Source organism: Phalacrocorax aristotelis, chromosome 1, assembly GCF_949628215.1.
Source record: "Phalacrocorax aristotelis chromosome 1, bGulAri2.1, whole genome shotgun sequence".
Lineage (NCBI taxonomy): Eukaryota > Metazoa > Chordata > Aves > Suliformes > Phalacrocoracidae > Phalacrocorax > Phalacrocorax aristotelis.
This window is the reverse complement of record NC_134276.1, coordinates 131,241,995-131,264,841: the sequence shown is the minus strand read 5'-3', so window position 1 is coordinate 131,264,841 and position 22,847 is coordinate 131,241,995. Positions and strand designations below refer to the sequence as shown.

The 22,847-nt window shown below is 45.9% G+C and overlaps 1 protein-coding gene across 1 annotated transcript; it reads right to left on the bottom strand.

The window, feature by feature from the left end:
* Positions 1-593: 593 nt before the first annotated feature.
* On the bottom strand, positions 594-22,842 carry WDR3 (WD repeat domain 3). The gene is made up of 26 exons (XM_075107672.1): positions 22,525-22,842; positions 21,310-21,519; positions 20,769-20,887; positions 19,055-19,133; positions 18,624-18,719; positions 18,085-18,195; positions 16,940-17,041; positions 16,723-16,820; positions 15,699-15,794; positions 15,143-15,373; positions 14,216-14,309; positions 13,742-13,843; positions 11,327-11,412; positions 10,745-10,880; positions 10,114-10,170; positions 9,327-9,427; positions 9,067-9,178; positions 8,817-8,951; positions 7,151-7,201; positions 6,409-6,474; positions 5,448-5,540; positions 4,798-4,845; positions 3,480-3,523; positions 2,880-3,008; positions 1,993-2,086; positions 594-1,393 (listed from the first exon to the last, which is right to left on the bottom strand). Exons 1-26 carry the CDS (start codon positions 22,693-22,695, stop codon positions 1,238-1,240), a joined length of 2,817 nt encoding a protein of 938 aa, XP_074963773.1. The 5' UTR covers positions 22,696-22,842; the 3' UTR covers positions 594-1,237.
* Positions 22,843-22,847: the final 5 nt, after the last annotated feature.

Here is a 22,847-nt window from a genome sequence, read left to right as displayed (position 1 = left end):
TCTCTTTGGGAGGAGTGATGGAATAGGACAGAGTAAGATGGAATAGGACAGAGTAAGATGGAATAGGACAGAGTAAGATGGAATAGGACAGAGTAAGATGGAATAGGACAGAGTAAGATGGAATAGGACAGAGTAAGATGGAATAGGACAGAGTAAGATGGAATAGGACAGGATAGAGACAGGTTTGAGCGGAGCTGTTTGATCACAAGTTTCATCCACATCTGGACAAATACAAAATTACAGAGGCACCCAGAAACAACTGGAAGAGCTGTATAAAGACTGCTATTTCCATAAAGAGTCCAAGATCCATCTGGAATTGCAGCATGAAGTGCTGCTGTAAATTACCCAGACGTGCTCACTTTAGCCTGCCCCACTGTCCCCACTGTGAAATCACATGCTCTGATACAGGACAAGTACAACATTGCAACAATTCAGTGCAGTTTCTAAGAACGAGCAAGTACAATGCAAACAACTCACACTTCTCACGCCCATTCTGCCAACTCTATGGAATAGCACAATCCTGGACAGCAGCCCCTTCATTTGCTCCCACACATTTTATTCAGTGGAAAGAAAAAATCCCTTGAGAACCGACACACAGGGCAAGGCAATAGAGGCTTTACTAGAGAAATACCAGGACAAAACTCCATGAAAAAAGTTGTCTCATAAAGCATGTATAAATATGCCTTTAATAGAGTGCAGCCATGTTTTTCCCGATCCCACTAAAAAACAAGTGGCTGTAGACCAAGTTCTCACACTTTGTCAGAACTCACGTTCCTTTGCCCAGAGGCTCTGAGCACTGTAACAAACTACCAGCAGGTGTCAAGAGAGATAAAATCTTGCCAGCTGTCTTCCCTGGACAGGGCGCAGTCCCAAGAGCAGTCCATGTGCTGGATTCACTCCCTTCAGTTAAAACACTGCCAGAATGAGCTGACTTCTTCCACAGGAGAAAATCGACTCCATTTCTAACGGGCGTTCTGCTGGAGGAAAAGCATGTGCCTTTGACAGCCACCTCACAAATAGTTCAAATGCATACAATTGCAGCAGACTAGAGAGAGTTCATCTCAAGACAACCATTCTGAGCTGGGGTTATGTGCTGGGTTATACCACATGGGGAGGGGCCAGACTTTGTCCCAGTCATCAGACATCACCACAAATGTTCAGCCACAAGAACAATTCCATGGCCAGCACTGAGGTTACATGACCCCATCCAGGTGTTCTGGGTCCTGGGCAGCAAATTCTAGAGCACTGCAAGAACCATCTTCTCTTTCTTCTTCCTCTTCCTCCTCTTCTCCTCAAAACGGTCAGTAGCATCAGCAAAAAACATCACCTCATCCTTGGCCTCAATCTCCCTCTTCAGGTACTGGAGCCCTGCCATGTTGAATCCCAGCACATCCTGTAAAGACAGCCAGCACCACACTGTTGGGTACATCTCAAGCTTGTTAGGGAGCAAAGGGTCCTGCACTGGCCACACCCTCTACTAAGAAGTCATAAAAGGAAAACAATCCACAGATTTAAGTAAAGCAACATTATTTAAATGTAAACTTCATCTGAGTAGAACAATCAACCCTGTACTCTGCTCCCCACAGTTCTCTCTCAAGAGCAGCTGTAATCTGCTGTATTTTCTGAAAGACAAGTTGCTGGCAGGCACCTGAAGTTGCATCTGGGAAGATGCACAGTCTGCATTATTTGAGAAACTAGTGGCCCACAGAAAAGCCCAAGAGAAATAGAGTTTATTTACCTCCTACATATTTAGAAACCAAAGCCCAAATTCGTATATCAAAAAAACTAGAGTAAATGAGGGAGGGAGCACAGGGTCACCACTGGGTAGTCTCACATCAGGAAAAACAAGGAAAAGGCAACCTGTTTGCACAGGAGGAAGGTGAAATGGGCTCAAACCCAGAACCAACTGGACACCACAGACAACACATGCTCCGAGACTCTGGGCCATCCTGTTATTCCAGATCTTGGAGAAGTGGAGGCTGCAACACTCACCCGGGCCTCACTGACTCTGGAGATGGTGGTTTTCTTCAGACTTTCTATCACTGTCACCAGCATGTGGTTGCTTGTGATCTGCCCAAAATGTATCCTGGGAACAAAGCAGGCAGTGATGTATTGCAGCATTGTTCTTACAAATATAAGACAGCCCCTCTCCTGAGCCTCTGCATGTTCTGGACATAGGATTTTTAAATTAGGCCTCCCCAGATCAGCCTTATACACCAGACATGGGCAGATTTATCTGAAAAAGCTATTCCCTGAAGCTTCTCTTTAACACAGTGGTTCAAGGGGAAGGTCTCTCTTGGGTTCTCTCTGAGGGCACGGGCTCTACAGTGACTGTGCCAGTGAAAGGCATCATTTCAGCCTTGATGCAGGATCTTTCATACCGATGAGACTTTGGGGATTAAGACTAGCAACCCCATCTGGGCATGTCAGTACTCTGCATCTGATCAGTCCATTCCCACACACCACTCACTGTGGGCTGCATTGATTCCTTATCTCCTGCAGAGACCATATCTTTATTCCCAAAGATGCTTCCCAAGAGCCAGAGACATATGAGAAAGCCCAAATTTTCCTCATGCTCTTACGCTACATGCGTTCATGGTAAGCAACACCATTCCTGCAGCTCCAGATGATGGGGTACATTCCTCAGTTCCATGCTGTCCCAAAGCACTGTCTTGCAGCACAGGAGCAAGGAGTACCTCTCTGTTCACGTAACTGGCGCAAAGTGAGTTCATGACATGCACCAGCACGAGGGGCACAGAGGAACCAGCAGGCCTACTACTGACCAGAACCCTCTTTGGGCTTCCTCAGGTCCAGATTCTAGACAGCAATAGCAGCTGAGCTATGACTAGCAGGTCTGTCTGGGCAGATGAAAGACTCACTTGAGCAGGAAGAGCAAAGCTCGGCACAGGAGTTCTACCTCCAAACCCAGCTGAATATATTCATTGAAGAGTCTGAGCAGGTCAGGGACATAGGAGAATGGCAGCACCAGGAGAGACTCTTCCAGCTCACTAAGGGGAAAGCGAAGGGACAGAAGCATTAGTCTCAGTCACCACACTGCGACAGATGACCACGAAACACTTCTGTATAGGAAGGCTCTGGTATAAAAGCTGTGCTAAGCATTCATCACTGCTGGTCTGTGACTGCCCACAAAGCACAGCGTAGCTGCACAGACCAGAGCCCAGGCCAGCTGACATCTTCTGGCACAAGGAGCAGGCACACAATCTTCCCTCCTCAGCATTCCCAAGTTGCTCTTCACATACATGTGCATACACATACACAGGCTTCACCCAACGCTCCCCATGGAAGGAACAATTTCCATTCCCCAATTCCATACATGGTCCAAAAGTGGCTGCCAGGAACAGTAGCTCCAGACTCCCCAGCACTGCCCATATCCAGCACGGGAGACTGTCCCAGGACCCTGCCCAGAAATCCAATACTCAATCACAAACCTGTTCAGCAGTAAGGCTCTTGGGACTCACCTCGACTTGACCTTCTTGAAAACTTCTAGCACATATGCAGAAGGCTGTAACAGAGGAGACACCAGCTCTGCATATCAAGAAACATTCCAACGCAATCATATGCCTTAAGGCCCATTTCACCCAGTTAGAAACACGCAATCACGTCTTGTGAGATGGACAGATCAAGCTGAATATAACAAAGAGGAAACCCCTTCAGCTTCAATCAGCTGCCAGTCTGGGAAGTTATCCCTCCACAAAACATAAACCCAGCCTTCTTGGAATAATCTAAACTGATGAAAAATATTGTGAAAAGTCTAATTTATAGTCAGCCAGCTAAATTATCTCATATTCAGTTCAATGAATGTTGTACAAACTGGATAAAAAATTTGGTGAGACAGCCAAATACATACAAAACCTTATACAATCTCATCTCCTGCTACTCCTGTTTATCTGCTGAAAGTATTTGGCAGATGCAGAGCACAGATGGGAAGTCTCTCCCAAGAAAGAGGATAACAGTCAATGCACAAAGTATTTTTGTTCATGGTCTGACATACTAAATGCCCATTGTGGCCATTTCACCATGTAACAGGACATGTAATAACATGCCATTGTGTTTTTACCCCATGGCCTAGCACTTGGGCATTCTTCCAGGACCTTGGGAATGGGTTCAAATCCATTCTCTGTACAGTGGGATTCAATCAAACATCACCTGGCTCCAAAGAAATTGCTAGCTGCTAATCCATAGGATTTCATTTACCCCTCTTCAGTCTATTCAACTTGCAATGAAATATGCCTATATTCACAGAGGAAGGGAGAGAATGGCTCTGGCTAAATGCTTACCCATGTCACATGGTGAGGGGCACAGTGACAGGGGTTCTCAATTGCCCATTCCAGTGGATGCTCAGGTATTTTGTGTTATATGGCACAGCTCCTCTGGAATATACTATAGCATGGCAAGTGCACCCTCCTGGCAGAGGGAAGATGTGCCCTTAGGCACAGGAAAGGTTTGAACTAGCTTTCCCCTATCTCTGAGAATATCGTAAACCGCTGGCTCATGATAAGGTACATGATAAGATCATGGCTATGCTTAACCCTGAGGGGGTTAAACTTTTGTAACACATATGCAAGATAAAAAAAAGGAAAAAAGTAAAACAAAACCAACCAAACAAGAAAAGCCCAAACTGTGCTAACTTTGCACAAGCAAAACTGCTCAGTTTTCATTTCAGGTTGAACCAAGTAGCCCTCCTCCCCACAGCGACCTAGTCTTTCAGCTCAGCCAGCAAACCAAACAGCCCCACTACAGTTGAGAATGGCTCTGTGGCCTGGGCATTCCACTTACTGTAATATTTCCATAGGCACGGAGGATGGGATTGACAGGAAAGGGAACCTGGAGACACAGAATGGGTTAGAATGAGGCAGAGGGGGGGGTGTGTGTGGGGGGGTGTGTGTGTGTGTGTACAAATGCATATTCCCAGAGAAAACTTTAACCCACAGTAGAAGAGAGCTTTTTTCAAGTGTCTTCCTGCAATTCCCACACCTCTCCACCCTCCCCAGAATGTCACTGAAGGCCTCATTTGCAGCCATATACATCTCATTCTCAGATGTATATGATTAATTCAAACGTGTATGAATTTTCTTCCAGTTCTTAATTGTCACTTTTCCCACTTATATCACAGCCCCTTATTTAGCAAGGAGTGATGAGATGAAGGCAAAGAATAAGCTTTGGGATGAATGTGCAGCAGCATGCTCTTCCAGGGACAAAAGTTATATCCTATACTGTGACTTTAAATGTAAAGATTGTTAGAATGAACACACCACTAACCATGCCCCAGGGCACAGTGCCATCTTGTTCTCCAAAAGATTTCAGCAAATCTTTGCTACGTCCAGCTGTCCTGATTTTATCTGCATGCTGAGCCTTTCCACCCAGATGACAGAGCTGGAAGGAAACACCCACACACTTTGGGACTGGTACATTCCTCAGTCTTTTACCTCTTTTCCCACAGCTTTGCATATGGCCTTGTGCTCCGTTAGTTTTGCCGTCTCTTCTCTATACAGCTCGATAGCTTCCATGATCCGCTCAGCCTGTGCAGCACAAGAACGGCACATCAGTGAGACCAGACAAGCCAAAGCAAAGCTCAAGTCCAACTGGACAAACAGAGGGCGAAGCAGGAGGGCTGACACGGAGCATCACATATCATCTCACTCAGAAAGGTAACCCCTACCCCACACTGCAGCACTACTCTGAGCACATCAGTCCTGTCCTGAAGATGTCAAACACCATCCACGTTCCCCCCACTGCCCCACATGCTCTCCGGTGCAGCTTCAGTTGTTGCCTTGACATTGAATTACACCCCAGGCAAGCAGTGCCCCTTCAAGGCACAAGCCAAGGTCAGGGCATTTTGAGTATTCAGACTGAGGATTTCCTCTGTATTTACAAGAGCACCAGACTGTTGAAATCTGTGGCCATGAAATTACCCACCCCCACACCTTCCTGGTATACCTCCCACCTTAGGCACTGCAATAAATTTCCACCTGCCACAGATGCCCATGGGACAGGGAAGCCCCTGGGAAGGAGGCCTGCTGCCTAGAGAACATCCAGCTACCTTGGGCTCCTTTGGGCTGCAAAACCCAAAGGGCAAGAGCAGCCCTGTCACTCCCACACATGACAGGCAGAGAAATCTGCAGCCTGAATATCTACAGAAACCTCACACCTTGTTCGCTGGAGAGATCTCAGGAGGAGATAATTCCTGGTGGGTGAGTCTCCAGAGTCAGACCCCTCCCTGTTGGCCATGGAGCCGGACAGACTGCTCTTGGAGGCAGGGGCAATTCTGCCCTTATGTGACAGCACAGGTTACTTCTATTCAAACTGATGCTCCAACCCTGTGGCAGCCACCCTCCTCGTGAGATTGATAAGGCACAAAACAATGCTGGGGGACCCACACAATCTTACCGCTTTGATGGTTTCTATAGTCTTCTTTCCTGCCAGCCCCGTCTCTCCTTGCGTCTCTCCAGCCACCTACAAAATACAGAGTTTGCAGCTTTCTCCAGTAGCAGCTGATACACATAGGCGCCCCCTGCATCCTATCACACTCCATGCTAAGAAAATCCATCAGCTCCATTCCCTGAAATGGTCATTTATCTGGGGAAATACAGGATTTCCCAAGGGCACAGCTCTTCCTCAGGAACAGAGGCACCATGCTAACACTGAGCCCTGGGAGGAAGGGTAAACACAGCTCTTGTTCTACCAACAGAGACTGAGTAATCCAATCCACGTCAAAACTATCGACAACACAATCCAAGCATCTGAGCAAGAGGGATCAGGCTTCCCCACTTGTCCTGCACTATGTGGACCTAGAAGCAGCTGTCAGAAGGCAGCCCAGCCTTGGTACAGAGCTGGTGTGGACATGAACTGGGGAGATGAGATAGGAAGGGCAACAGCACAGCAAGGTTTTAGCATCCACAGCTACTGGGTAGCAGTTTGGCCAGCTCCATGCACACTCCTGAAGTTGTCTATAGGAAGTACCAGAGTCATCTGCACCATGGGGCAACCACAGCTTCAGCTGCACCTTACCCCCTGCACCTCCTCAAAGCAACAAAAAAAACAGTCCTCTATGACACTTCTTCTATGCCTTTTACAGTTATTCCAGACTCTGTACAGTCAGACTGACACACACTCAGATGGTGCAACTCACCACAGGCTGCTCTTCCTTCGCCACGCTCTCTTCATATTCAGCTTCTCGTTGCTACAGTGGATGAGAACACAACATATTAACACAGGTGAGCAGGCAGCAAGCAAGGGTACAAGTCCGTTCCATACTGGTTGAGCAAGGGAGCCTGCAGCTTCATGCAGCCCATTGCAAAACCAGTACAAATCAGCAGAGATCAACAATGCCAGTGCAAAATGCCCAACTGTCCCTGATCCCAACCCCACGGAGAACTCTGGAATCTCCCAGAAAGAAATCAAGGTCTCTGTCTGGATGCAGGAACAGCCCTTAGACAGCCCACAAAGCTGAGACACAGACAACAGCAGTTCAGCACCAGGCCTTCCACCTGGCACATGGCACAGAAGAAACAAGTTTAGAAAAGTCCCAGGGTTGTCTTAGCCTGCAAGAGGGAAGAGCCTCCTGTCTGGCATCTCTCACACAAATAGGGCCCCACCAGTGTGCAATTCACTACTGGTGCATTCATGCCCATCTCAATACTCAAATTTCACCCAAATCACATTTTTCTGGCATCTGTAAAAGGAGCTATCTCCATCTCTCCTTTTGCCACCATCATTCCTAGCACACCAACTACTGGCCATCAAGATGCTGCCTATGGGTCATCTCAGCTCTCTGCAAACAGGCTGCGACAAAAAAAAAAAAAAAAAAATTGCAGGTTTCTCATCCACTCCTGCTTCTGCACATGTTTCTAAATGCTTCCCCCACTGTGGTTTGAGAACCAATTTAAAAAGGGGAGACAGAGCCAGACTCCTCTGAGGGATATAGTGAAAAGACAAGAGTTACAAATTGTTCCAAGGGAATTTCCAACTGGATATGTGAAACAAGTGCATCTGCCAAACCCAAGGGTGGTTCAGCACTGGAACAGGTGCTCAGACAGCCTAGAAAATCTCATTCCTTGGAGATGTTCATGTATCAAGACAAGTCTCTGAGCAGCCTGATACAGCTTTAAGGTTATCACGCAGTGAGCAAAGGGTTGGACTAGAGACCCTTAGTTATCTTCCTGATGAAGACCTTCTGTGAGTCTGATCCCACACAATATGGATCCCACTCAAATGGAGTAGAAGGGGCTTCTTCCAGTATCCCTGAGCTCTGGGGTCTGCTCCTGAGACAGAATGGACCTCTCACAGTTGGAAAAGAAGAAATAAAACCAAACTGCATTTAACAGGAGCAGACTCTCCATCCAGACACTCCATCCAGAGTGATGCTCTCCATCACTCCCCACAGCAGTCACCTGCTGAACTGCCTCCAAAGCACACTTGAGTTGAAAAGAGCACAAGAGAATACGAGAAGGCCAAAGACTGTAGCCAACAGACCTGTAGAAAAACACAGCTATAGAGGAAAGTCTGGGAAGCAAGAGAGGAGCAAAACATAGAGCAAGTTAGCCAGGCTAATGCAGTACAGACAGGCAAGCACAGGCAACATCTCCAGTGCTGTCTCCAGACAGCTCAGGCCACAGCCCCATCATGCAGAAATGCCAGTCAACCCTGGGCACCTCAACACCAGGCTGCAGTTACTAATGAAGAAGCCTGCCAAGCGTGGAGCCAGACTTCTACAGTGAAAAATGAAGAATGTGCCTTCTGAGGAAGAAACAGGTCTGAAAGTTGTCTCTGACAGGAAGGAAGGATGCAGCTCTTACCATCTCCCTCTCCTCTTCCAAAACAAGTGGCTCCCTCGTCCTTTCCCAGAGGCGCAGGGACTTGTCATGGGATGCTGACACCACATAGTCTCCATTGGGACTGAGAGCCAAACACCACACCTCCTGGTGATGCCCCTGCATGGTAGACAGAAGAGGTAAGACACGACCACCACCCAGCTCCCAGCCCCTGAGGGAAGTGCTGCTCATGCAGGGATAATGCTTCCTTCTAACAGCCTCCACAACTTCCTACCTCCAGTGTCTGGATGTGCTCAAATTTATCTGCATCCCACTGCTTAATCTTGCTGTCCTTCCCAGCTGTGAAGAAGAGATGGGACTTTGCCACAAACTGCAGATACATCACACTGGAAGAGAAAAAGGCTCAAATTCACCCACTTGGAGAACACTGCAGACCTCCCCCATCCTATGCTGGACAAAAGGGTTATTGCTGTATCACAACCCCTTGGAGATAAGGTAGCCCACAGCCCAGAGATGCTGTAGGATTTGACTGACCTGTCATCGTGGGCAAAGAGAGAGCGGTGACAATCCCCAAAATCCAAGCCCCAAATCTTCACATTCCTGTCAGCAGAGCCAGTTGCAATTAGAGTCCCATCCTACAGAGCAACAAAGAGGAGGGTGTGGGAAGCTGGCTGGCAGCCCCATGAGGAATTGCTGCTGAACCAGTGACTAAGTAGTGTTGAGTAGTCACATACCTGGCTCCTGAAACATGCACTCCTGATCCCTGCACCTCCTCTCATCAGGGTGGCCCATGCTTGTGGTACTGGCACAGCCCACTGCCAGCATCCTGGCTTTTTTCTGAGCCTCTGCAGGCACTTAAGACCTTAGCTGTATCTGGACATTTTTGGCTTTCAATGAGCTGCATTCCAAGGACAGCCCAGAGCAAGATGCAGCCCAAGTATGAACAGGCATGAAGAGGCTGCTCCACCTCAGCACTTGCTCTCTGCTGCCACTAACGAAGAATTCAGGTTTCTCTCACACAGTAACTGTAGCAGAGAGCAGGCTGTGCTTCTTAAGAAGAGTATAGGGAACCACCGCAGCATTTTGATTTCCACTCACTCACAAAATGCCCTGTTCAGTTCTGTCACAACCACTACTCCACGACCCCTCCCATGACTGTGGGATAAAGAGGGGCTTGCTGTGTCCCATCAAGAAACTGCTAAGTTGAGAGGAAGGAGGTGACAAGAAAGCATTGCCCTAGAGGCCTTACTGCCAGCAGAGGTTCTCACAGTCATCCCGATCACCACGGTCCCACCTAACACACAGCCCTAATGATACTTACAGAGGAGATGTCCATACACAGCACTGGCAGCTTGTGTCCATACAGAGAGAGGAAAAACTAAAGCAGAAAGAAGAAAGGTGTCTCGGTTAGACATGCTCGGTAGAGGTGTGCAAAAATCTCAAGATCCAGGCTAGTTCTGCTCTGCCTCAGGAGCTCTGTCTTTCTAGCACTGCTAACTCTGGTGCTAACCACCACTGCCTATGGAGTTTACTTCTCTTTGCCTGTCAGTGCTGGTCTTTCTTGTGTCATTCTCTAACAGGCACATGCTAACACACAACCCACAAAACCACCACACACTGCTCACAAAGAAGATTCTCCTCCCCCAGGCTTTGCCTCTGCTATGCCCTATTTAATGCCTTACAGTGCCTTGTAGTTCTGGAGTACCACCATGCCTGCAGTGTTGAGAGTGAACCTTGCCACCTGCAGGTTCACAATACTTCCCAGATGAAAAATGAAAGTGTGGGCTAGCCATGGTCTGTCAGATTTGGACACCTGAAGTGGGATGCGTGGTCTCTCCTTGATTCTTACTAGTGTCACGCAATAGACAGACACTTTTCCTGTGTATTACTGGTCTTTCAGGCTACAGTTACATCACTCCCTGCACAGCCTCACTGCCCATTTGGTCATGCACCTTGAGCGTGTCAATGTAGAAAATCTTCACAGTGCAATCCAGTAAGGAGACAGCCAGCAGTTTCTGGCTGGGGCTGTACCGCACACAAAGAACATCTTCATCCAACTGCAAAACGCGCACATGTTTCATGGAGAGCCTGGCAACAGAAAGAGGGAAAAACAACTGTTATCCCAAACAAACAAGTGGGGAAGAGGTATGAATACAACTCCCACATGGCACCCTGGGAAAGCAAGTTAATTCTAACACACAGCATCTCATTCCTCCTTACGACTTGAACAAGACAGGACTGGAAATAAGCAGGGATTGCAGGCTGATAAACTTCACTACTGCATTACTGCTTAATGATCTGGAGGCCCATCCTGTGTTTAGAAGCTAAACTCACACACAAGCAAGGGGTCAGAAAATGGCAAGTACTCTTCCCCAGCTAAGCTCAGGCCTTCACAGCACAGCACTGAGCTCACACTCTTCTCCACGTGTTCCACATACATGTCATGGGCACTTGTGCACAGCAAAGGCCAAAGCATCCATCAATGACAATGGATACTGCAGCTGAATGTAGTCTAGAAAGGTTTATTTTCTCACCTTTTCTGAACGCTGCTCTCATCCTTCACAAGCTCAAACTCCCAGAACTTGACACATTTATCAGCACCTCCTGTTACAAAGCCACGCTGCAGGGGAAAACAAAAATTGTGAAACCAGTTTTGCCATAACCCAGAGAAATTCTTCAGCAAGGAAATGCCAACACAAAAGGAGGCTTTTGAAATCTCCCACATTCCTACAGTATTAATGATTAAGCAGACACCACCAAGAGTACTTGCTCTGGTTGGAGCATTGGCTGAACAACAACAACAATTTCAAAAGTTCTGGCAGGAAGGTCTAAGACAAAGACTCTAAATGTAAATCAAGACATGGGCTGAAACTCTGGGGCTGAAAGAAGTCATCTCAGCTGCAGGTAATGATGTGTTTGTGTTTTGTGGGCAAGTTGACACTCTCACTGTTACTGGATCACACACACACCTTACCAACAGCCCACAAGCACAGCCTTCTAAAGGAAGAGCAGTTCAACATTATCCCTTTTACATTAAGAACAGGGGTAGAGTCTCTCTCAGATGTTTTAATCTGTAGGGTGAATGAATCTCAGGCAGGTTATTACTTGCTATGGTTTAGATTCCACTAAAAACCACTCCAGCTTCTAGCACATTACCATGTAAGAAAAATAAGAAAAGCACACACAACAGAAGAAAGTGGAAACTGATGGAAACCAATATGAACCTGAACTGTGGTAATGGAGAAAAACTGATACAAGGAGTAAGAGACAAACAGATTTCTACAGCCAAGGTGGTTAGGCCAAACAGAGTTAGTTTGTGCGTGTAAAACAGGAACATTAGGGAAAAAAAGTATCATTTCAGTAGTACTGACCCACTTCTACAAGGAAGTATGAGAACTATTAAACAGCAATACTCAGTAAACATTTCTCATCTGTTTTGCTCAGGGGAAAACTACATACTGTATTCACATTGCAAGACAGTGATGAAAAACTGCTCCAGAAACTCACAAGGCTGTCAAAAAGAAGCTACCTATGTCAGACATTTATAAATCAATGGTTCAGATCCCCTAAATCCAAGACTTTTACAGAGCTGAATGATGTATTCTCCAAACTGTCAATGTCCATTCTCAGCAACTTCAAAAATACTGAGGGAGATCCAAGAAGAAACTACGTTTAACACCATAATTCAAACAGGGTAAACAGGCAGGCCTGGTAACTATGAGGATGGTCAATAGAAGTAACAGGTAATTGCAGTTTCCACCAAAGTAAACTGAATAGGAAGAGTTTACAGAAAATTAATTTGATGGGGATTATCCTTTCCCTTAAGATTAAAGCTGTAGTTGATAATAGTAACAGTGTTGCTCAAGCAAGGCATGCCTCTTAGCCTTGTGTTACATTTTCATTACAAAACAAGGATAATACAGCTCAATAGAGCAAGTACTCCATGGATTAAAGACCAGCTAAGAGGCTTCAAAGCTTAATTTTAAATGAGAAATACCTAATAACTTGACACTATGCTACTTACAGATTTTACGGATTACTAGAAAAATAACCAATTAAATATAACTATATAATGTCAGAGCTATTAAAACTCTCTGAAAAACAGTGCCCAAACAGAACCAAAACATTAATCTGTATGTTAGGAAGCAAGGATGCAAGCCCCACGTATATGACTTCTGCAAAGCAGTGTCCAAAAATGGGTTTTGAGGGACACATTGGATTATTACGTGAACGCACATTCTCACTGCAGAGCTATCGCCAAAATAGCTATTTAAGTCCTTGGATGGATTCAAAAGGCACTGGTATAATTCCTATCCCACAGTGCATGCAGATCCTGGGGCCACCAGCAAAAAAAAAAAAAAAAAAAAAAAAAAAGACTACAGTAACTTAAAAAGTACATTTAAGAGCCTGGAAGACACATCCTGCAGGGTCTAGAAGTTCAGCCTAATGACCATCAGATAGATGAGGAGGGTGATTTGGTCACTCAAGAAGAGTACAATATGAAGAAAAAACATCACTATGTTAATGAGATCTTTAATCCAGCAGACAAGCAGCAAATTTAACAAGGAGAATAATCAGCCACTGCAGCCTGTTACGAGGGGCTGAAGCTCTCCACAGCTGGAACACATCCACAAGACATACTGCTGCACACATGGACTCCACCAGGGCTGTCCGAGTGTTCTCAATCATGCAGAAGCCAGATGAGGAGATGAGGATGGTCCCACTTTAGCCCAAAGACTCATTGCCATGTGCCACATAACTAGAGGGTTTATTCATCAAGCTGTGCATGCATCCACAGTTAAAGTTCTTAGACACTACCAGCTGCATCCTCTACCTCCCAGGATGAGGGGTTCCCATGCTCCAATCAGTAGTGCAAACACAGCACTATAGGAAGAAGCTACATGAAAAAAACATGCAATAGATGATGCTTAGAAGTGTGGCTGAGTTACCTGGTCTGGTGAAAGAGCAATGGACCACACTGCCCCGTCATGAGCATTAAGTGTCTCCATCAGACTCCCAGAAGCCAGGTCATAAAGCTGCAGCTTCCCTGTCTGCAGAGAGAGACACATCAGAGAGGACAAATCACCCCCTCCACCTTTGCAACACACAACAGCTCCTAGCAAGAAAGCAACCCTGCCACCCAACTCCTGAACAGCCAGCTTTATTAGGTGGCTGTTACATACAGATGGCCAAACTCCTATTCCTCATCAGGGACTTCCCAAAGCTCTCCCCAGATGTCCAGCTTAAGCCAAAGGAGCTACATAAAGAATCTGGGAACAAAGCAGAACCTAACTGTTGGAGAGGGTTTTACACCCAAAATAGAGTGCTCCAGATCAGGAGACACAACGCATTTTCTGTAAGGCTGCATTTTCAGAACATTTCCAGACCCAGGCAGTCTGGAGTGCAGAAGCGATACTATTTACCTTGCTGCCAACAATGACCTGCCGATCTCCTGGGACGAAGAGCGAGCAGAGTGCGTACTCACAGTCCATTGTCCGGATGCACTGCAAGGTCGATCTGTGGACAAAGACAGAGCCCAAAACCTCTTATCACACACAAAATCTGGCCTGCTAAGTGAGACGTGCTCCAGAGTGGCCTCTGCCCGCAGCTGTCTTTTCAGCTGGGGCTAGAAGATACACCACCACCATCCTACAACCCAAACGCTATCCAGCATTACTGTTAAGAACATTTTCCATAAAAACAGGCAGTTACATAGTTTGCCATAATTACTTATGGCTCTTACGAGCAAAGACAGAGCTCTGATTCTCCAACAGCAATTCTTGTCATTCAGGAGAGGAGGGAGAAGTGTAAGATAGCACACTCAAAGGAAACAGAGCTTGAAATCAGCACCACTCAGGAAACACTGGGACAACACTCTAGATCAAAACAGTAGCCTACTCAGTCTAATACCAGCTCGTTCAGATAAGATGCCAAGAAACCCAGGTGTTCCCTACAGAACAGACAGTAGCAAGTTTAGGGTAACAGTTACTAGCCCTTATTAAAAAAGCAAAAAAAAACCCACAACAAAATATAGTCCATATACTGGACGGCTATGTATGATCTTTGCTTAGAGATTTGTCTTTTATACCTGCCACTAAACCTAGCCTCAGTGCTGCTTTACAACATCAAACTCCATGAGTTAATATGCAGTTTTAGCTCTATGGCTTCTCAGTTTCCCTAACAATGAAAGAAGTAAAATAATTTCCTATTTACTTCCTTTACTTCATTCACTATTTTATTTCTCCATCATCCCCTCTTCCTTATCACTGCCTCTCTGAACACAGCATCCCCGAGTTCTGTGAGACTGACACACATAGGGTAGAGGGGACGTACACAACTGGACTGTCTACCTGTTCCAAATCTTTACAGACTCTGCAGCTGCTGAGAGAATGGCAATGTTGTCAGAGCTGAAAGCCAATGTCCTGACATCACTGCGGTGGCCTCCAATGGTTATCTTGGATGTACGGACAGCCTGCGGGACTTGTTCGGACAGGTTCAGGTTATATGACTCAATGATGTTATTCTGGAGCAGTAGTACAATCTTCAGCTCTCCTTTTGGAGAGAGAATCAAGTCAAATGACCTGTTTGATTAGACAAAATCAGAGCTGTACACAGGGACAATAACACAAAATGTAGGAGGGATCAGTTATCAAGAACAATTGAGAAAGAGGAATATAGACAGAGGCATGCCACAAGCAAGTGCACACAAAGCCAGAGGTGTGCACAAAGGGGACCTCTTGTGGAAGAGGTATGAATGGAGATCATGGCAGGCCTCTCCCCAGCTCCCACTTGAACAGATGTTAAGGGGGAAACTTCTTCCATCTCTCCCTACATTGAGCTGCACAGAGCTCTCCCCAGGTAGCTGCATAACCACAAATCAGCCTCTACAACAGGCTTTCCACTCACTTGATTTTAGAAGAAGCTTTGATGTTAGTGACCCGCTGAATCTCCTCCTGCAGGCTCAGCTCCACACTGGTTTCAGGCTCCTCTTCAGAGTTCTGTCTAGAAACGTCAGACGACAGAGGAGAGACAAATAACCCAGCACAGCCAAAACAAACTAATACAAGGATAGAGAATAACATAAGGAAACCACTTAGCCTGATGTAAACAAACGCCCTCTTGCCCAGCAGTGCTAACTACATTTAAAAACAGGGTGAGACAGCAAAGTTCATGCTGGTATGCAGACTACTAAAGAGACAAACTGTCCTAAAAAAGGCAACCTCATCCACAGCCAAAGCACTTGAACAAGGCACATTAGAAAGATGGATACAAAACAGACAAAAAAAAACGGCGTTTGAGTGCAAAATCAGCTTCTGCTTATGTCCTACCACTGACCAGAAGTCCTCAGCCATTGCCAAAATGCATCTCCAGATTTATGTGCCCTGTACATCAATTTCTACCATGGATCCAGACCTCTCGCTAAGGGCTGTTGTGAGGCACCTGTTAAGTGCCAGGATACCCAGAGACACACTTAACACAAAGTAAGCATTAATAAAGCTTTCACCTGTATCTCTGCCTACTGTAAAACAGGAGACGAAGTATCAGAGTCGCTCTGGCTTCTCAGATGAAATTCTCATTCCTGTATGTCCTACCAAGGACTTTATTTGATGCACCAAGCAGTGTAAATATGAATGTCAGGTAGAAGTGAGCAACTCTGAAAAACCCATTTTATGTCCATTCCTTTGTACACATTAGGTTTATTTGCAGGGGGAAGACTCAGAAAGAAAGGTTACTTCCTCAGTCTCTGGGAGCAGCGTTGCTCAGACAAGCACCAAGAATGCACAGGAACAGCGACCTCAAAATACAACAGCTAGCACAGACAGAATGCCCAGCAGCTTGGAGTTCAACCACTGTGTCATGCTGCTGAAAGGCTTTCCTATCTGTTCTCTGGACACAGACAGCATCCAAATACATCCAAAAGACTACTTACTTGGCTTTTTTCTTTGCTTTCTTCATTTTCTTTTCCAATTTCTTTTGGAGTTCCTCTCCAGAAAGGATAGAGAACACTTCCAGAACAGCGTCTGTTCCCTAGAGACAGAGCAAACAAAGTCAAAGGCACACAAAGCCCTGGCTGGCCCTTACAGAAACTACAGAAGGTGTCTAACAGCCTCCTTTACAGCTTGATAGCAAAGCTCTGCATTACTTACATGGCAGGCCAAAATCTTGCCTGTTCGGTCTGTGGCAAGAGTAACTATTCGGTCTCTCCCTTCCCGCATGATGGATCCAACTTTGCTGCACTTTATGAGGCGCTATAGGGAAAGAAGGAGAAGAACTTAAGTCTGAAAGGTCAAGTGATCTTTTCAAGCAAACTGAGAAATCTACTGGCAAGGGAAGTCAAGAGGGGAAGAGGTGGAAATGAACCTTCAGGGTCCTGATAGAACACCTAGCAAGGATAATCTAGGGACAAAACAAGCATTTGTGTAAGCTACAGGCTTATCTCACTATGTTTTGTTGCATTTTAGCTGAAAATAATCATTGACAGTTTCAGCAGAAGAATAATTTAACTTCATTGGCAAACCACAGCCATTTAAGAGACAGAAATGAATTTTTATGCTACAAAGGCAGCAGAGATCAGTTCTTCTGTTAGAAGAGGCAGAGAAGGTGAGAACAGAGACTCTTAAACAGGTCGTTGAAGGGACAGAAATCCTCCGGAGAGGAAGTTGGAAACGTATTTATAAGGTCAGGTATCTTCTACTATAACTACAAGCAATCTGAAATCTGAGAAGGACCCCAGAGAGTTGCACCAGAAAGACAGATTCAGTAAAGTCTCCACCAGCAGCACAAGTGGGGACGGTTTTCCGCAATTTAATCTCACACCATATTTCATTATGGTTACTCTGACCTCTCGGCTTCTGCTACTGACCTGCAAAGCCGGGCATCAGCACTGAACCCAGCAGCTGCCAGCCAGCTAGTGACTATTTTATTTCCATGTTGCTCAATGAAAGAGCACTGTTAGCACTGCTGAACTTTAAACACTTGCTAGTTCCCCCCAAACATAGGCAAAGAAAAAGCTTTCAGTGGACAATAACATGTGTATGTGTTTTGGCACACATACTTCTGATGATGTTCTGTAGGTAGATGGGGCAGCAACTGCTGCTGAGGAAGATGTTATGAAGCAAGACAAGAATTACCACATTTTCCCTAACAGGCTAAATATGACACTCAGGGTATAAACCCAATGCAGAGGAGCAATGTGTGAGTGACTTTCAAACTCCTGCTGGCTCTGCAAGCAGCACCATGTAAATGGGGTTAGATACACCATCCCACAGACAGCATGGAAAACGGAGCTTACTTCCTCGGGACTCTCATCCAACTCTAGGGTCTCATCCTTGCCAGTATTTTCTTCTGCTCCAGGTGAAGATCCTTTGCTTTTCTTGGATTCTGGCTCATCAGGGTCTTTTACCTGTTCACGGACAAAAAACCCATAAGGAATACCTTAAAACACACAAGCTACAGTGTTACGGTTCCACGTATGCGGCAACAAAGGAGTGGCCTACAGCATGTCTGTAGGCACCAAACACTCCATTGTCCTCCCCTGCTTCTCATCTAACCACAGGACTGCCTTCTCTAGCCATAACCTAGAAGGCAGTAAGTTCTGACACATTCTGGAAATCTTGTTCTGGACGTGCTCGCAGCTTCACTTGAAAGCTCAAAACACAGAAAACAGCAACGTCTATCCCAAGAGCAGCTTCTGGACCCCTCAGACAGCAAAGACATTGCTTCAGCTCTGTTTCCTAGAATGTCACTCAGATTTAATGTGTTCCAGACCCATCTTAGCCAAAGGCAAGCAGCTGGACAAGACTATGAGAGGTTATAGAGGGAATATCTTACCTCCTGGATGTAAGTGATATCCCACACCCTCAGCTCACTGTCAGCACTCCCAGTGATCAGACGCTGCTCTTCAGATACCAAAGCCATCCCCCAAACCTGTCCAGAGGCACAATGTGAAAAATTGGCTTATAGCTCCTTTAACTATCGTAACAAAAACAAAGCATCTTTGATTGATTTATTTAAACAGCAAACAAGAAGAGACTGAATCTAGCTGGGACCTCATCCAGGGACATCCATATTGGAATTGTCACCCACTGCATGTTGATGACAGCTCCTGGAAAGTTTGAAAGTTTCTCATTTGCTCATCTCTAAAGCCTAATGACAAGCAAAATATATCACAGTGCTAGTTTACAACTCCTGAGAGCAGGGAAAGCACCAAGTGAGCCATGACATGTAATCCGAAGTCCCTCCTCCCCACACATCCTCTTTACCTCAGTACGGTGTCCAACCAGAGTTTTGAAGCAGTGCTGGGTGTCCAGATCCCACCATTTCACCAATGTGTCTTTGCCGCTGGAACAAAGGAGAAAGAACTCAAGACATGAGGAGAGACTGCCAGAGCTCATGCACTTAGAAAAGTGGTAGAAATAAAAAAAAAAATAATCTAAAAGATGCCACAACATATCACAGAGCAGCTGCTCAGACATTGAATTCCACAAGCTATACAAGGACAAAGTGTAGCAATACAAAGGTGCTGCAAAAAGGTATCTAGCAAGTCATTGAAAACTGCTTCCTCTTCTGGATTCAGCTGCAAGCCCCAGTGTCACACAGCCTCCTTTCTCACTTATTTAGGGTGAGAACAATAAAAGCAAAGTGCTGATGAATTCTAAAGCTGTTTCTAAAACCCCTCTCCGCATTCGCAACCTGTGCCATGCCTGTGCACTGACCAGGCTACAAGAAAAGTAGCTGCCTTCATTCTGAGCAGTGATTTGGAGCTGCTCCTCCTAAAGGAGAATTACAGCTGTTTCGGTCCTTCTAAGTCCCCATAGGACTAGACCTCCTTGAAAAAATATTTCTGGCTATATTATGCTACCCCGATGCTACAAGAACATCTGAGAAAAGTAATCTGAACATTTATACAGATTCTTTCAGTACACCCTACAACAATTAATATTTTTTTTTATTTGGTAACTTTGTCAGAGCCTATTTTCCTCAATAAGTCTCAACTAAATCAAAATATAAAACTTGTTGTTCCATTACTAAGCTGCCTCAGTACAAAAATATCTGATTACAAGTGATACTTATTGTTAATCCATCTCTTTCGTTTCACAGGATCCAAAGGTACTTGTAAATTGGACATATGAAACTATTGAAAAAAAAATCTGTACACAAAGGACTGCAGTTAGCTGCTTGGGGATAAAACCCAATCTTAAGTAAGAAGAAAAACTTTGCATCTCCAGAAAAATAGTATAACATCTGTACTCTTAACAAAAAAGAGGAATTCTTTATCTCAATTTAGTTACTGAGAGAATTAAGAAGCATTTCCAAAGTTGACCTGCAAAAACTTGAAATTGCATTAAGAAACAGGCATCACCTATCAAGCCAACAAAATACTACTTTTTCCATTCAAAACAACAAAAAAGCACCAAAAAAATGTTATAATTTTGCACTGAACTGACTGATATTTGAGCAAGAGTATCATCTGTCAACTGTTGATTATTAAAGGAATACAGTCAACTAGCAGCTCATGTTGAATAACTAAAAACTAACTCAAAAAAACCCCTATCATCTTTTAATTAATGCCTATAATTACAGCCTGCTAGGAAGCAATTTTTCTGTCACATTGCTGTGTGAATTACACGCACAGAAGGTAAGCCTGCTTAATCCTTCAAGAAACAGCAAAAATGGTTACATACATAACGAACATATCACTATGCCTTGTTACAATAATTCTAAGTTACTACATTTACCAGCAAGTTAAACCTTTTTCCAAACACTGTTTTTCAGGATAGCCATTTCAGTTCTGCTTAACACATTTGGATTCAGACACCAGACTTTTGAGATATGCAGCCGTGACAAAATCATATTCTGAGCTGCTAGTGGGTCCGAGATATCATGAGTCAAACAGCTGTAGCATCTAGGATGTCTGAATTGCAAGTAAAACCACAGCTACTTTCCTGATTGACCACTACACTTAACCTTGCTCACCTGGTGACCAACAGGTTCTTCTCCTTCAAGAAAAGGACTTGAGTTACAGCATCCTTATGTCCTTTCAGCCGGTACAGACCACTCTCATTGATGACATCCCACACAATGACATCTGTATCCTGGAACAGACAGAGTGTCTCCAAGGGACTGGCGTTTGTCTCTGCAAAATATCTACCTCTGCTATGAGATGGAAAAGGTTACCTGAGAGCAAGGTTTCTCACTCTGAATTTGAATGTTAGGGATGATTAATGCAAGTGACGTTCATTCCCCTGAGGTGCACCTCTGCCCTGCCTCACAAGCTTCTTCACCTTTAACAGGTCTTCTAGTTCCCCACTCCTGCCCTGTGGTCCCCGCTGCTCTCCCAGCCCTGGGCTCCCCAACTTCATTGCCATCTTGCAGCCCTAACTCCTCTCCTTGCCATCCTCTGACTATAGGCAGTGGCCACATAACCCACTTAAAATACCAAACGTTTTAGTGCAGGTCAGCCTTCTCCACAGAGCGTGTCTACGAAAGGGCTGTCCTCCAGATGTGCAACCCTCACCTTTGAGCCAGATACCAGCCGTCCACCCAGATGGTCATACTGCAGGGTTGTAACTGCAGCCTTGTGTCCATTGAAAGTGATATTTGCCTCTCCACTTAGGAGGCTGAAGACACGGATTGATCCATCTTCATACCCAACAGCCAAGTGCAACCCATCTGGAGAGGGGCAGAGGCAACTGACCTCCTGCTTGACACCCTTAAGGATAAGAACCTGCAATTTTTAGGAGACAAAACACATATAATGTTGATAAATAGCATGTCAGAGCCAGATACTTAGGCAGCAGAAAGAATATATTCTTCTCTTCTACTGAACTTGCAACTGAGCACTTCTGCCACTTTAGAAGTTCATTTTTCAGCTTCCTACACCGAATACAGTGTCGTTAGCCCCATTTTACAAGGCAGACAGCAGCTAAAAGGGAGGTAATTTCTCATAATCAAACAGGAAACTGGTGCAGAATGAGGCCTGGAACTCAGAGGCCCCTGCATTTTAAGTTCCAGAGAGCAAGGAACATTGTTTGAGAGTAAAGTCCGAAAGCTTCTTCCTGACCCATCCTCTCTTGCTTGGACTGTCTCAGAACAGAGCTGCTTTTCAACAGACTGCACAAGAGCTTGGGAATGATAAAAACATCTCTGAAACAACATGCTAGCAGTCACCAGTCTATGGGCCATAAAGCCAATGCTGAATTCAGTTTGTGGTGGACAGTAGTACTTACAATGATTTCAGAATCTGACAGGAGAAAACATGTGGCAAAGTCCTTAAAGTTACAGCTCACAAACCCACTATGGAATACAACTTTCACATGGGAAGCCCGGTTCCACAGCCAAAACACAAACTCCACAACATCCCTGTTTCATCCCAGAACTTTCACATAGTACTGCTACCGGTCACAAGATAAAAAGGGAACAGCTTACCAGTCACCGTGGCAGCAAATACTCTTCCCCAACTGAGGCACCAACGGCAAATCTCAAAGGATCAACAGCGAGATTCAGCCAGGGCACACCCCACAGCTGCAGACTCGCACCACAAGCAAACCTCAAGGTGCATTTAGACTACAGGAAAGGGGGGAAGCTGTAGAGGTGATGCTTCCCCTAAAAGGCAGCCCACTGACACAGACAGCTTTACTGCAGGTGGTCCAAAAACATGCCCCACTCCCCACCCCCTCCCGCACACACACACCCACACACCCCGCTGCCCCAGGGAGAGCCCCGCTCTCACCTTCTCTCCTTTCCGCGTGTCCCACACGAAGACGTGCTCGCAGGCCGGCACGGCCACGCAGCGGCCCCGCTCGCCTCGCAGCGCCACGAAGGCCGCGTTGCCCCTAGCGCTGGCCACCAGCCCGAAGAGCGCGGCCGGACCGTACCGCAGGTACTGCCGGGTGAGGCCCATGGCGGCACCGAGGGGAACTCCGGGCTGCGGGGGGAAGGAAGGCAACAGGGAACCTCGGTCTGGTCCCGCCCCGCACGTCCGTTACAACCGGCCGCCACACGTGCTGAGCGACCGCCCCCCGACTCGCGCCGAGACCGGAAATGTGTCGGAGC